This window comes from Pecten maximus, chromosome 2, assembly GCF_902652985.1.
Source record: "Pecten maximus chromosome 2, xPecMax1.1, whole genome shotgun sequence".
NCBI lineage: Eukaryota > Metazoa > Mollusca > Bivalvia > Pectinida > Pectinidae > Pecten > Pecten maximus.
The window spans coordinates 20,892,969-20,910,428 of record NC_047016.1 but is presented as its reverse complement, the minus strand read 5'-3'; the positions used below and the strand labels follow the sequence as shown (position 1 = coordinate 20,910,428).

At 33.6% G+C, this 17,460-nt stretch overlaps 1 protein-coding gene across 1 annotated transcript; it reads left to right on the top strand.

The window, feature by feature from the left end:
• The first annotated feature begins 448 nt into the window (after window positions 1-448).
• LOC117321492 (delta-aminolevulinic acid dehydratase-like) lies at window positions 449-17,123 on the top strand. Its single transcript, XM_033875909.1, has 8 exons — window positions 449-603; window positions 5,599-5,746; window positions 6,395-6,530; window positions 7,545-7,628; window positions 8,584-8,728; window positions 10,148-10,235; window positions 10,891-10,977; window positions 14,084-17,123. The coding sequence occupies exons 1-8, from the start codon at window positions 491-493 to the stop codon at window positions 14,270-14,272; spliced, it is 990 nt and encodes a 329-aa protein (XP_033731800.1). The 5' UTR covers window positions 449-490; the 3' UTR covers window positions 14,273-17,123.
• Window positions 17,124-17,460: the final 337 nt, after the last annotated feature.

The following is a 17,460-nucleotide window of genomic DNA, read 5'->3' as shown; positions in this document are numbered from 1 at the left end:
GGGTGGACTACATCTGTATGTGGGAGGACTACATCTGTCTGTTTGGAAGCGTGACAGAGTGGACTACCAGTGCCTCTCAATGGTGGGTGAGTGAATGCAAGGATTAATATACATCTTAATGGTTTGATATGAGGGATGGATTCTACCTCCGAACGGTGGATAAACTGACAATACGAGAGAGATAGGAGAATGTTTCTGTTATTACACAAGAGATAAATATCATACTTCAAAGAAAATTGAAACGTAATTTTCTTATTTTCTTTATCATCTAGATGTCTAAAAACCTAATCAAAGACTTCCCCCATCAATGATGTTGATATTTTCTTCAATTGAAAAGCGAAAAAGAAATTCGTAGGTCCTAACCATTTTCAGGAAACTAATTTTCTCAATCGTGTATCTTCGGCTCTTTCCGTCAGCCCTACCGGAACCACGTGTCTTTACTGGTCATAGTGCAAAGTTCACGTCGGAAAGGTTATTTGGATGAAGAAACATGGCTAACCACACAGTTCTTCACAGCGGTTATCACCACCCAGTATTACGTTCATGGCAGACAGCTAACACGAGCATTTGTGCGGAGAATCTCATCTACCCCATATTTGTCACGTAAGATAGACTATTTTCTCTTTCCTTCGCATATAACCAAAGAAACACTCGAAACATTTTGTAGGTCAAAACGTGACCGGTGTACACACATCTGTTACGTCAGATGACAGTAGTTTGTTGACAATTTTATATTTGTCGGGAGTGGTTATGCTGTTATTGATCTTGAATTTGTTTAAGTAACATGCGCACATATATTACAGAGTTTAGAATTGTATCGACAACTTTTAAATCATGGTCTCTCCATGTTCACCAATTCACAAAATGCGTAGAATATGTACTGAGGTGTAGTGAGGACAGGATCTTTACTTTAGGTAGCAAGAGTTTTTTTTATCTGGCCCTGTCACCTTGTCTGCACAAAGCACAAGAGAAAACTCGGGCTGCTATATAGGATGGCATAAATTCATGATCAGTACAAGTCTGAAGTTTGTCGACAAATGATAAATTATACCAAAAACTAAAAGAGTCTGTATATATATCTAACATGCGTCTATTTGGCCCCTTAAACATGTACAGTAAAAATGAAGTGGAAGGGGATCAAATATAGAATGATCAGGGACACATGTCCCTGGTATGCAGGGCATCCAGTTGAACCTTGACTTTTAGTAATTTCAGAAGTCAAATCACTATTTCTGAGAAATCTGAAGGGTCAAAACATATGTCAAATAGACATGTCCCTTCAAACCCAAGAGTCATATCTCATTTTCGGGAGTCAAAAACATACTCTCAAGGGTCTACTGGATGCCCTGGTATGATTTATCATTTGTTGACATACTTGAGGCATGTAAATTGACTTAATTCCATCCTGTCCTCAAATATCCATGACAAATTGCACTAGTACTCCAATTCATCGATGGAAACAGTTACTGGATGATGTAGTCAAATCATACTAATATGAGGGGTGTCTATCCCACTCTGATCTAAGGGTGTACTTGTATAAAAATTCAGTAACATGAGTGGTGTCCATATAGGAGGATTATACTTGGTAATATACATACTGTCACAGTAAAATCACGAATAGGAGGCCTAGGGTTTGAGTGTCCACAAGGCCGTAAAGGCAGGGTGTATAGGACATTACCAAAGCAGATGAATGCATAGATTTTGTTCACTGACACTTCATGTTGAAGAAAAATTAAACATTATGTCAAGACAACACAAACAAGGATTAATTACAAATTCTCTTTTTACTTTATTAGAGGATGAAAAAGTTTGTGTTTATGTATTGGACTATGATACTCACCACTATACATGTACTTGGAGCTTGGTTATAAATAGGACAACATTTTTGTTCTTTTTCTAAATCTTCAGATATTTACATATGGATATAGAAGCCAATGGCCTGTGTCCATTATCATAAATATTATCTACCGCATATGACCTAATAAGGGCGCCCCTACCTTTTTTCCAAGAGAAAAATCTTTGACTGTCAAAATGGTGTTCAAAGAAATAATTCATGTGAAATGTTTGGCTACTTTATGTGTTCAATTTCCTTCAGCAAATTAAGTCACTGGAACACAAGTTTTCGTCACATTTAATTTATGGAAGAGTTCCTACAGATGTCAGTGCAAAGTGCACCCGAAACAAAACACACATACAATTAATAACTAACCATCTTTATTTGAAGATATAAAGTAAAAGACTTGATTCATGTTGTTAACTAACTGTTATTCAGAACAGAAAGCTAGTAAAAGACATTGTAAATAAATTATTAGGTGAAAGAAAACGATGTCTGATATGATCTGGGAAATCACCTGGTAAAGATTGCAGAATAATGAATTAATTATATATACAAATGTATATAAGATGAGGATGAATACATTCACATTGGTCCAAGATGGTATGCATGCAGTCCAGTCGCATATACAGCATGGACATATCTTACAAATAAATTGAACAAGAATGTTTTGCATTGCTAATTACACTGTATATCTGAACAAAGTACATTTTCAGTCTCAGTTGTAGTGTACAGGTGTATTTTAGTCCTGATTATACCAAAGGCCCAAAAATAACAAGTTAAAAGAATTTAGGACATACCAGGTACCGTCTTAAAGTGTTTATAGTAATTTATGAAGTGTGTGTATGATTCAGTATGACAGTTGATTACAATTTCAAAGTGGTAAAGCCATATGATACAATTTGATATAAACACAGGTACATTAGTTAGTGTCTTGAACCCCTTCCTGTATTTATTCATGTATATGTCATTCAGTAATTTTTATTGTGCGATCTTTTTACCATCAAGTGTTTCTGGTGTGGTAAAATTAAGGAACAATTATTATTCACAAGCACTACGAATATCTTGTTAACTGTTTTCCTGAGTTGTTTTCCTTCAGTTTGTTGTACGTATATACCAGCATTATAAATCAGTTTTGTACTTTATTTTTCCTATGTGTCCACGTCAATGACTGTGATGATGTCTATAGTACTGTCACAAACACATTAAGTGTCATTCTGCCCTCCGGTAAAATACCACTTAATCAGACATGAATGATTTGTCATCAAATTATCATCTTTAGTCACACATTAATGTGTATATATGTGTCTGTCATTATACATCATTGACTGGCAAACGGATCTACATAAAGATATTTGTGGTTTATTAGAGAATTGGTATACCAGAGTAAATAATTAATTATATGGCTAAAATACAAATTAACAAAAATATATTAAATCATAAGCTATATGTTCCATACAAATTATGTTAAAAGGTATCAGTAATATAACTGATCTTTTAAATTTTTTTGTTGATTTATAATAACAAATCCTGTATGAACTAGACTTGTTTGCATATATATTCTTACATGTTATCACCTTTTTTTTGAAACTGTAAACAGTTCTAAGAATAATTCAAGAAGCTTATGTATTTTATTACCTATCAGCCTGGAAGTGAAAACTTTAAGGCATGGTGATGTGAGATAGTGATAATGATGTTGTAATATACAGTATTTAATATTTACTGAGTTGTGTAGCCTTAGGCAATATTAAACCTCTTATCACATACATGTTCCCACGATTGAGTCACGTACCAGCAACAGGATTAGTCACGATCAAGTTACCTATGTCATTTTCATTTACCAGTACTATAATATATCGAGGGAAGTTTGGGTTTCTGTAATATACCACACATGAGATGTTTACAATAATAACAAACTTAGATTTGCCGGATGTTCTGTGACCAGCCAATCAGCCAGGTCCACGTACCAGGTATACAGACCCACATTTTGATGTGTGTGATGTATCAGTGTCATTTTACATGCTTTAATGACTTTTCCAATAAAAATTTATAGATGTATACATCCACTGAAGCATGCATACAACCTTACGTACATTGCATCGGATATCTAAGTGGCTAAAATAGATGCTCTGCCATGTCCTAGCTAGTAGGTGCTCTGTGATCGTGATCAATTTGATCGCACTTCCTGTAAGATTTAGAACAAAAATAGAAAGGAAAAAAATTTGTTTAAAGTCTGTTTATAGTTGGAATACATGTCCTATTTTTATTGCCTAATGTATATGAAAAATTGAACTGAATGTTGCCACAGTATTGTACGTCAGAGTCAACAGTATACATGTTTATATATAATTACCTGTAAGGTATGTTTGTCGGTAATCGCTGCTTGAGGTTATTTGTTTTGAGTCAATATTTATTTCAAACAATTAAGTCATAAAGTACATTGTACATGCCTAGTAGGTATGCCATTAAATAAATCAGATAATTAAAAAGAAAATATAATTGATGATTATCAAGATATAAGGATATTATTATGGATAAAATAATTTTCCCCTTGGGCCATCTCTTATCAACCTAAGATTTTAACCTGTGATTTCTCAATGATAATACGTATGCAGTTGTCTTGTACCACAAGCTTAAGCTATTCCACAAATGACATGCTACCTGTATAAGCTTTGATAAGGTGCATGGTCCATGTCATTTCACAAAGTATATCAGGTAACACAATTCTACACCAACTGCTTTCCAAACCAGTTTAAGGATTTGCTGAAGTATATAGCGACTGATCATATAACTAGAGCAATATGATTAACAGTTGTTCTAACTTGATACTCATTAGTGGCAAACCTTCATTGAAATTGTGAAATAATTAACTTTTAAATGTGTTAGAAAAGATTTTAACAATATTTTAAGCAGAAAAGATTATTTATATAGTCTGTTTTTAGTTATACATGTTATTTTAAATATCCACTATATTTTCAGCAGTAATTTATAAATTAATGTAATTCCAGGAACTTTTGAATTGTTTACCTGGCTAGCTATGATTATATAATAGCTGAGTGTTACAGAAGACAGAAAAGCCTCATTGAATATCAGGATGCAGCTCATTTGGTTAAAGTGTTTCAAATCCAAAACATTAATGATAGTGATGATTATTATTTTTTATTATGTTAGTTTATATGATGTCATAAATTTAGGTAAAAGATTTTGTCCTGATCATTGGCTTCATCAGAAGAATGTTTTATTCATCACAGAAAATCTAGATATTAAAGTCATACAATTTGTACCATCACAGTGTCATTGGTGTATCGTCCTAACCTCCTGATCAGATCCAAGGACTACATGAAGTTATTTTATAGGTCAAGGTCAAAGGTCAGATAACTTCAACCTCTTTTTACTTGTTTGCTTGTCTAATAAATCAAGGTCAACAACACATTTACCAGTCACTTTGGAGTCAAACTCCAACATTGTCATGCTTATTTTTTCATATATTGCCCCCCCCCCCCCCCCTTTCTTGTAATATCTCATATATAATGAAGACAAAACATGTTAAGGAGTGGCAGTATTTCAATACACAAATTTTTGACCTTGAATTGATCACAAGCATTTGGCCATATATATTTTAATGGTATTTAATGATGCTGTTAAACAGTTCATTACTACATTAGTGAACCCAAGGTGCTAGCCATGGAAAGAATAAATGATGTACAGATGCACATGTTTCACTTTGTGGTAATTGTATTAAAATTAATTTGTTGTGATTACAGAGATGAAGATGATGACGTTCAGGAGATCACCAGTATGCCAGGCCAGGCACGGTATGGAGTCAATCGTCTTCAGGAAGCATTGGAACCAATGGTCAAGAATGGATTAAAGACTGTCTTAATATTCGGCGTACCCAGCAAAATCAGAAAGGCATGTTAACAAATATTGTGTGATACATATAAATTTGTGATTGTTTAAAAAATGAAAATAGTTCCAAGAAAATGAAATATATACATGTATATATATGTAAAAATGAAAATAGTTCCAAGAAAATAAAATATATACATGTATATGTATATATATGTATTGATCAGTATCCATAGAAATTGTGATAAAGAGTTGTAAGTGGTGACTGTTTCAACACAGGTTATTGCTAAGTACAATACAGTAGAACCTTGTCATGTTGAAGTCAGTGGGGTTGAGGATACCCTTGAGGTATTCTGAGTATTTGAGGTGTACTTTATATGGGATTTTTACTGTCAGAACATAATTTTCACTGTCAGTTAAGCAAGGCCTCTCAATTATCAGAGTTTAAGATAACAAAGTTTGACTTAAACTATGTAAAAGTGTACAATGCCACGTAATCACAAATAACTCTATGTCATTCTAAGGTCCCATATTATCAATAGTCTAACATAAATTCATCTCTATGAAATATATGTTAAGAACATTTGTAGGGGTGGGGGTTGAAAAATTGATTATGTTGAATGATATACAATATTTGGAGCATTCCTATATACATTGGCAGCAAGAAATATATTTTGAAAAAATTTGAATGATGCTTGGTAATCATTACAGGACAATGTTGGTACGGCTGCTGATTCCCAAAGTACACCAGCTATAGTGGCCACTCGTCTGCTGAGGAAGTGTTTCCCAGATCTGCTCATAGCCTGTGATGTGTGTTTGTGTCCCTACACGTGCCATGGCCACTGTGGTGAGTATACTGCATTATAGATATGGCAGAAGCCATGGAGGGAACTAATTATATAGGCCAATCCTGTTGCTCAATCCTTTTTCGTAACAAATAAAACTATACCTGTACAGTATACTGAACTGCATTTCTATTGTATTTTAATATACCTGGAGAGAAAGGGTCAAAACCAAACATTATATACACTAGCAAGCCATACTAGCGTATCAGCTGGTGATGGGCTGGGTAATTGAATCTTTAGAGACAATACACAAGAAGTAGATAACTCTCACTGGATTATAATCCATTATCTATAGTACATGTATATGAATGTGATATGAAATGCTACCTTCCAAGAAAAATATTTTCAATGTCAGACCTTCGCTTGAGTACAGTTTGTCAGAGTTATCTCCCCTGTGAGCCCTGATACATTTGCTGGAGTCGGTAGCCATGTTAGTCTGTGACTCCAGAAAAACGACAGAGCAAGTGATGTAATATTAAGGGGAGATAACGCGTCTTTAGGTGATAAAAAAAGGCATCGTTTTGTAATATTCTTATTTTCATGACAAGGTAATGTTTTTATTCTTCTATAGTCTATGGTGTATCACAATCTATCACTACAAGAAAGGTTATATGATTTCATTAATCACAAAATATTTTCTAAAAATTGCAATTCAAATCAAAACGTCCCCAAAATTATTTTTTTCATTTGTAGGTAAAGTTTGTCAACTAAGATATAATTATCCTTGTTACCACTAAATATTTCAGAGAGCTGTGGTATTTTGTAGTCCTTATTTTGAAATAATCAAAAATTGCATCTCCAAAAAGATAACAAGAAAATTAGCATGGAAAGGCATAGTAATGTTTTGCAACAAAGAAAATGGTGGTGCAAGGATCACTTATGCCATTTTTCATGACAATCAGTTCATTATTTCCTGACCATGGCATATTTTCTGAAGCAAATAGATACCGGTAGTTAGGATCATTTGGACTAGGTGTAGATATATAGTCAAGTTTATAAAATTGTTACTTTTTCAGGTGTGATGAGGGAGGATGGAAGTCTGGATAATGAGGCCAGCATTAAGAGACTGGCAGAGATATCACTAGCCTACGCCAAAGCAGGTGAGTAATATTACCTAGGACAGAAAAGCATAAGGTTAACAGGGCAATTCATAATCAGGTTTATAGGACAATTTATAATGAGGTTTATAGGACAATTTATAATCAGGTTAACATGGCAATTTAATCAGGTTAATAGGACGATTTATAATCTGGTTTATAGGACAGTTTATAATCAGGTTAATAGGACAATTTATAATAAGGTTTATCGGACAATTTATAGCCAGGTTAATATGACAATTTATATTCAGGTTTTTAGGACAATTTACAACAGGTTTATAGGATAATTTATAATCAGGTTTATAGGACATTTTTTTATCAGGTTTATAGGACAATTTATAATCAGATTAACGGCAATTTTTAATCAGGTTTATAAGACAATTTATAATCGGGTTTATAGGACAATTTATAATGAGGTTCATAGGACAATTTATAATGAGGTTTATAGGACAATTTATGATTGGGTTTATAGGACAGTTTATAATGAGGTTTATAGGACAATTTATAATTGGGTTTATAGGACAATTTACAACAGGTTTAAAGGACAGTTTATAATCAGGTTTATAGGACAATTTATAATCAGATTAACGGCAATTTTTAATCAGGTTTATAAGACAATTTATAATCGGGTTTATAGGACAATTTATAATGAGGTTTATAGGACAATTTATAATTGGGTTTATAGGACAGTTTATAATGAGGTTAATAGGACAATTTATAATCAGGGTTTATAGGCCAGTTTACAATCAGGTTTATAGGACAGTTTATAATCAGGTTTATAGGACAATTGAGAACAAGTTTACTTGGTAATTCATAACCAGGTAAGTCTACATGACATTTAGAAAAAAATATTTCTTAATAAAAACAGAAATCTATTTTATTATTGATTAACTTTCAAAAGAAGATTTATTTGTTTAAAAGCAGAAGTCTATATATTGATTAACTTGCTGTTTCACAGGATGCCATATCATTGCCCCGTCAGATATGATGGATGGGAGAGTTGGGGCCATAAAGGATCTCCTTCACAAAGAAGGTCTGGGTAACCGAGTGTCAGTTCTCAGTTACAGTGCAAAGTTTGCCTCCTCATTCTACGGACCATTCAGGTAAGGCCACTACAGTCATCAAGTAAGGACACAGATCGACATATACACACAGTACTTATTATGGTTTTATTGGATCAGCTTTATTCTGATGTACATGTATTTAAACATAAGAGACACAACCTAAAGATTGCCTTTTTGCTAAAAAGGACCTACATCACATTTTTAATTAGCTCACCGGTTACAAGTAACCGTAAGCTAATGCTGTACCCCCGGCGTTGGCGTCGGTGTCCCACCCCACTTTAAAGATTTTGGGATCAGTTTTTGGAAAGCTTGTAAGTCCAAAAGTATACACCTCACACCCTTCTAATTTGGTTTATACGTTCATAAGAGGTCTAGGAGTGATGTTATGGCAAAATCATGCAGAAAAAAATTGTGATTTTTTTTGCATTTTACCATTTTATGGACTTAACCTTTTTAGCGCCAAAATCCACTTTAAAGTTTTTGGGGGTAAGTTCAAGAGTATGCACCTCATACCCTTCTAATTCGATTTATACATTCATCAGAGGTCCAGGAGTGACGTTGGCATTTTACCATCTAGTGGCACCAAAACCCACTTTAAAGATTTTGGGGGTAACTTTTGGAAAGCTTGTAAGTCCACACCTTTCTTGTTTAGTTTATACATCCATTAGAGATCTAGGAGCGATATTATGTGACATACAATTTCAAAATGACCTGCTTATACAGTGTACATACATAAGAAATGAATGTATAGTGTGATTGCTGCCACCGGGGAGCTTTCGCAATCATTGATTGCACTTGTAATTTTGGCTTTATTTTTAGTGATGTACTGTGTTTGATTTTCAAATATTATTGATTTTACTGCACGAATTTGACGGGAATATTGTGGTATGGTGTCGCTAGTTTGACGGGAATTTAATTAGTATTACTATGGTGTCGTTAGTCCATCCTGTGTAAACTTTTCTTTGTTTGGAGATCTGCTACATTTTTGACAGATTTCTTTTTGTAGGCTTTTTGATTATGGAATAAAGTTGTTTTTTCCAGAGAAGCATTTTGACCCGAATATTTTATTGTAGCGCACCTAATTTAACGGAAATTTCATACCCTACATTTTTCTACTGATTTGTTTGAAACTTGGTAGGCTTTATAATAATGATATCAAGTTCATTCAAACTCTTGAATACTCGTATTTCGCAAACTATATACAAATTAAGTACTGTCTTTTAGTGAAAGTTGAAGGTCTTAGCATGCCACCTAATCACACATAAGGTGATTCAGATCTTATTTCAAAGCAAGATATCATATATTCCATTATTAGGCATTAGACAGTCGTATATTATTCTGCCCCGTGGTACTCGTTTATAAATGTAATATGAATATATTTGGGTTTGATTGTGATGGATGTTAAATATTCTGTTGTAAAAGAGACACCAACAATGAGCTGTTGTTTTCACATTGTAGAGATGCTGCCAAATCTGCTCCATCATACGGAGACAGAAAGTGTTACCAGTTGCCACCCGGATCTGTAGGTCTAGCTGAAAGGGCTGTGGTAAGTAATGCTGTTAGAATTTGTTGGTGTAGAAATGTCTTCTTTCGCAATGCTTATTTGTAAGTTAAGTGTTTTATTAGAAATTGATTTATAGTAAAATGTTAGGTATAAAAAATGTATTCAGAAAAAGTGTATTGACAAAACATGTTCAATAAAACAAAATTTAAGACAAAACTCACATTTGTTATACACTTAATACACATGTTCAGATGTCTATGGTTGAACCAACAGTTTCTTTTGGTCCAACCACACAAACTAAACATCATGTGTGCATGTATCATAATTTGGAAGCATAGCTGTGATTGGTTGTTATTTAGGGCTATTCCTGTAAAATATATACTAAAGAAAGATACTCCAGAAATAAAGATATTCTATTTCTGTTGGGAGCAGGAAAAATGTGTCTTAACTTTGGAAGTACTTCATGGACTGATTGGATCAAATCACATATGACGATGATTCCTGTTTGACAAATCTGGTTCTCTCATTGGTTAGATATTTACTGGAATAGCCCTAACCAGGCAAATATGACGGGGAAAACCTGTCTATATACAGTAAATGTTGATGATTGACAATACAATGTATTGTTACAATAACATTTTTATTTCACTATTAAATTGTCCTCTATAAATACATTAATTTGTTTTGTTGACTTTAGGATCGTGATGTTGCCGAGGGAGCAGATATGTTGATGGTGAAGCCTGGCCTAGCCTACTTAGATGTGGTCAGGATGGTCAAGGCAAAGGTAACTTACAGACTTAGTTAAATGTTAATGTCAGAATGGTCAAGGCAAAGGTAACTTACAGACTTAGTTAGATGTTAATGTCAGGACGGTCAAGGTAACTTACAGACTTAGTTAGATGTTAATGTCTGGATGGTCAAGGCAAAGGTAACTTACAGACTTAGTTAGATATTAATGTCAGGACGGTCAAGGCAAAGGTAACATACAGACTTAGTTAAATGTTAATGTCAGAATGGTCAAGGCAAAGGTAACTTACAGACTTAGTTAGATGTTAATGTCAGAATGGTCAAGGTAACTTACAGACTTAGTTAGATGTTAATGTCAGGATGGTCAAGGTAACTTACAGACTTAGTTAGATGTTAATGTCAGGATGGTCAAGGTAACTTACAGACTTAGTTAGATGTTAATGTCAGGATGGTCAAGGTAACTTACGGACTTAGTTAGATGTTAATGTCAGGACGGTCAAGGCAAAGGTAACTTACAGACTTAGTTAGATGTTAATGTCAGGACGGTCAAGGCAAAGGTAAATTACAGACTTAGTTAGGTGTTAATGTCAGGATGGTCAAGGCAAAGGTAACTTACAGACTTAGTTAGATGTTAATGTCTGGATGGTCAAGGCAAAGGTAACTTACAGACTTAGTTAGATGTTAATGTCAGGATGGTCAAGGCAAAGGTAACTTACAGACTTAGTTAGATGTTAATGTCAGGACGGTCAAGGTAACTTACAGACTTAGTTAGATGTTAATGTCAGAATGGTCAAGGCAAAGGTAACTTACAGACTTAGTTAGATGTTAATGTCAGAATGGCCAAGGTAACTTACGGACTTAGTTAGATGTTAATGTCAGGACGGTCAAGGCAAAGGTAAATTACAGACTTAGTTAGATGTTAATGTCAGGACGGTCAAGGTAAAGGCAACATACAGACTTAGTTAGATGTTAATGTAAGGACGGTCAAGGCAAAGGTAACTTACAGACTTAGTTAGATGTTAATGTCAGGATGGTCAAGGTAAAGGCAACATACAGACTTAGTTAGATGTTAATGTCAGGACGGTCAAGGCAAAGGTAACATACAGACTTAGTTAAATGTTAATGTCAGAATGGTCAAGGCAAAGGTAACTTACAGACTTAGTTAGATGTTAATGTCAGAATGGTCAAGGTAACTTACAGACTTAGTTAGATGTTAATGTCAGGATGGTCAAGGCAAAGGTAAATTACAGACTTAGTTAGATGTTAATGTCAGGATGGTCAAGGTAAAGGTAACTTACAGACTTAGTTAGATGTTAATGTCAGGATGGTCAAGGCAAAGGTAAATTACAGACTTAGTTATAGATGTTAATGTCAGGATGGTCAAGGTAAAGGTAACATACAGACTTAGTTAGATGTTAATGTCAGAATGGTCAAGGCAAAGGTAACATACAGACTTAGTTAGATGTTAATGTCTGGATGGTCAAGGTAACTTACAGACTTAGTTAGATGTTAATGTCAGGATGGTCAAGGTAACTTACAGACTTAGTTAGATGTTAATGTCAGGACGGTCAAGGCAAAGGTAACTTACAGACTTAGTTAGATGTTAATGTCAGGACGGTCAAGGCAAAGGTAACTTACAGACTTAGTTAGATGTTAATGTCAGGATGGTCAAGGCAAAGGTAATTTACAGACTTAGTTAGATGTTAATGTCAGGATGGTCAAGGCAAAGGTAAATTACAGACTTAGTTAGATGTTAATGTCAGGATGGTCAAGGTAACTTACAGACTTAGTTAGATGTTAATGTCAGGACGGTCAAGGCAAAGGTAATTTACAGACTTAGTTAGATGTTAATGTCAGGATGGTCAAGGTAAAGGCAACATACAGACTTAGTTAGATGTTAATGTCAGGACGGTCAAGGCAAAGGTAACTTACAGACTTAGTTAGATGTTAATGTCAGGACGGTCAAGGCAAAGGTAACTTACAGACTTAGTTAGATGTTAATGTCTGGATGGTCAAGGTAACTTACAGACTTAATTAGATGTTAATGTCAGGATGGTCAAGGCAAAGGTAACTTACAGACTTAGTTAGATGTTAATGTCAGGACGGTCAAGGCAAAGGTAACTTACAGACTTAGTTAGATGTTAATGTCAGGACGGTCAAGGCAAAGGTAACTTACAGACTTAGTTAGATGTTAATGTCTGGATGGTCAAGGTAACTTACAGACTTAATTAGATATTAATGTCTGGATGGTCAAGGCAAAGGTAACTTACAGACTTAATTAGATATTAATGTCTGGATGGTCAAGGTAAATTACAGACTTAATTAGATATTAATGTCTGGATGGTCAAGGCAAAGGTAACTTACAGACTTAGTTAGATGTTAATGTCTGGATGGTCAAGGTAACTTACAGACTTAATTAGATATTAATGTCTGGATGGTCAAGGCAAAGGTAACTTACAGACTTAATTAGATATTAATGTCTGGATGGTCAAGGTAACTTACAGACTTAGTTAGATGTTAATGTCAGGATGGTCATGGTAAATTTAGGTAACATACTGGTATATAGACTTAGTTTAGATGTTATTAGGGTAGAATGGTCAAGATAAAGGTAACATATAGACTTACTAGTTCGATGTTAAAAGGTCAGCATTGTCAAGACAAAGTTTACATACTGACTTTATTAATTATTTAGATGTTATCAGGACAGAATGGTCTAGACAAAGGTAACATACAGAAAGAGTTAGGTCATGCTAGTAAAGGCAAATATACTGGCAACCTACAGACTTAGATGTTATTAAGACAGAATGGTCAAAACAAAGGTAACAGACAGATAGAGTTACTTATTAATAGGTCATGATGGTCAAGGCAAATGTACCGGGTAACCTACAGATTAAGGTAGATGCTATTAGGACATGTACCCCAGGTATACTGACAGCGATACATGGTAAAAAAAAAAAACAGAAAAAAAAACCATGCAATGTGTCATTTTATCAGATATGCAGGAAATTAATTCACAGAACAAAAACCGTCAGCCATTTTGAAATGATGTGTGTAGTTTCATAAAACTTTCCATTGCACAAATGATCACATTTTAATTCAAGAAATGAAGGCAAATTCTGATCTAGAAAAATATCTCTTTTCAGTATCCAACCCATCCTTTGGCCATATACCAGGTGTCTGGGGAATATGCTATGCTTTACCATGGTGCTAAAGCAGGAGCCTTTGACCTGAAGACGACTTTGATGGAAGTGCTGACCAGTATGAGAAGAGCTGGGGCAGACATCCTCATCTCGTACTACACTCCGCAGGTGCTGGAGTGGATCAGTAAATAGACTTAAAGTTGTGTGGTAAACAAACAAATCTGATGTCATTCAGATGTTACTGAGACATGCTGATTTAAAACCATATCGTTAATTCTGATGCGAATCTTTTGAATTTTCTGTACATCATGAATTTAAAAAGAATTCTGTTAAAAATGTTAGTACAGATTAATTTATTCATCATATTAAATCCAACAATGTTTTCCTCCCTACTGACATGTATGGAATGAAAGTCCCGTTAAGTGAATGTATGAGTCTGTTAATTATGGACGTCTATAAATAGCTGTTTGCTAGATTACGAGATAACATTATCATCTGTTAGACTAAGTATTGTTTTATCTACTTACCTATATATGGGGAAGGTAGATCATCACATGAATCTTGGCACTGTACAGCTGATGGTTGTAATGTTTTCTGTTTTATTGAAACAGGATTAAATTTAACCACCTCTACAGAAAGTATTTCACCCTGGTATTAAAATTATATTGTTATTTCATAACGTATGTACTTTTCATGGACATGTACTCTATATAGCTATGGACCAAGTACAAAATTAACTATTTTCTGTGATAAATTTCATTTTCATCCTGTTATATCAAAATATAATTGATATAAAATTTTCATGTTGCATTTTTAATATTAAACTTATATATACTTAGATGTATGGTCACAGATAATGGTGATAAGTTACACAATGATAATACTGTGTTGTAATCTGATATAAGCATAGATATAAATAAATATAGGCTGTTTACTTAATCAGAAAGTAGACACTTCATATAAACGGAGGTTTTACCTCATGCGATTCAGGAATTTATTGAAAATGTGAATGAAATAAATAATGTAACAGGTGTATAAAACCACAAAACCATTTTTTCAGTGAAGACATTTTTAATTCATGATCATTTTATTTTCTCATTTTGAGTAAAAATAGGGAAAAGTATAGACCCGAAAAATAACTGCCTTTAATTTATTATTTATAAAATTATACTTAATCTAGTTCCCTCGGTGAACAAGGGAAAAATGGGAGGTTGATAAGTATGGGTAGTGTATATTGCATTATGTTACCAACAAACTCTCTGGTGTAAAATTGCAGTGCAGGAACATGGTATAAAATATTAATGTAAGAACATATTTCTGACCAACTCATAATTTAGTATACATGACTGATGCTGATTTTTGTTTTTCCCAATCAGAATTAGAATGTGCCATATACATGTACATGACATAGGTTGAACACCTGACAATTTAATCTGTATCATCAAAACACATATCAAATGTGATTCTAATAGGAGTTGGATAGCATAGCTTTACATAGCATAAATGGAACATGATTCTTTGGCTCAGGAGGTAGAACTGAGGATTGTCACTTTGTTATGATCACAGTTATAGTGGTAGTGTATAGATGATAAACAGTTCACACCATGAGTTAAAACGCTAAGTACATTGTATTTGATGATACATTGTATAACTTCTCAGTTGATACAATTACAAGTCAGCTGGTGGTGGCTTTATTTAAAACACAAGACCATGACAAACCCTTAAAATAAGTATAGTAAGTCTAATAAAAGAGTGTTTTATTGTGATGTACATGTTATTTTTCTTATATTTGTCTTGTGCTGTGTCACATGAGTGTAAGTACTGTATGTTTGATCAGTGCACATAAAAAGTTGGGAACAAATGATTGGCTTCCGAAAAAATAACCTTCATTGTATAATGATTGAGAGTGAGCAGGGGAAAAATGACCCTGTAAATGTGCCTCATTTGGTTTGATAAATGTTTAATATCTTATATTTGAAGAATTTATTTATATTTTATTATATAATGTATTTTATTATAAATACGTAGAGAATAATATTGATATTGTACATGTATTAAGTGATGCATATTAAAAGTATGAAATATATAGATTAATCAGAATTTTTAATTCATACTGATAATAGACGATCAGTTTAGAAAGACATAAACTATAAAAGACATAATTCAACGTTTGTACTAGTGATTACTTTGATTTTGTTATTTTTTAACAGTAAGATTCTACATGTACAATGCAATACCAATAGTGATTATCTATGCCCGACGACCAGACTTATTGTGTTGGAATTGTTTGTTAAATGTCTATATTTCTCCCTCTTTTTTTTGTCTTTGTTTGGATCATTTAAGAACATATTTTTTGTTTTCAATATTAATGATTTATTGTCATGTTTGGAGAGATAGTTTTAGGTACTGTTATTTCCTTTTGGTACAAGTGTCCCCCCAGTGTGTGCTGATAGTGAGATCTAGTCTAAGTGTTGATGTATATTCCAGGTTAAACATGTAATACTACTGGTCGTTATACATGTCTACAACATCAATAACTAATCTGATGATAGGATGGAATGGTAGTAGATAATTATTATCTTGATGTCTTATTTGACATGTTATATATACCTTAGGCCATTTACGGTACACATAGTAACACATACCTATATTATTAACAACATGAAAATAGTAATATGTTTAACCTTAATATAATCTGGCCCAAAGACCAGACATTATATATTTTGATATACAGATGTCTGGTCTCAACTTCTAAGTTATTTACATTTCCAGAAATGCAATATTGAAATAGGTCAGTTACAAATCAGTATATGTCTGTCAAAGTGTCTGGCCTTTGGGCCAGAGGAAACTCTGGTTATTATGTGTTCTTTAAATTTCCAGGATGCAATATCAAAACTAGTTAGTAACATCTCAATACTAATGTATAAAAATATGAAATTAAAATATTTATTACGTTTGTTGTATGGAGATGAACACCACTAATATTTTGATAGTGTAATAATTGCAGTGTTCAAGAAGTAATAAATAAATTTGTTGATTCTTATTGTTGTCTTGTTGTGTTCATTAAAACAAAGACCTTGTTGGTCGTGGAGATATTCAGAAAAGAAGATGTGCAAATACCTAGTAGTAAAGCAAATATGACAACTATAGGTGTTTATAAGAAAGTACATAAAACCCATGTCTTTCCAATGTAAAACCAGTAATGTCTATTCTGTACCCAGACAGGGTTGTATGTATAGTTCCTCATTGACAGTAACTCTATCTGGTAGAATTAATAATTTGTCATTTCTTCCAGCAAAACTTCATCAAAATCACTTTCAAGAATTTTTTTTCGCTAAAGCTGGAAACATCAATTATTTTTCACAGGTGCATAACAAATC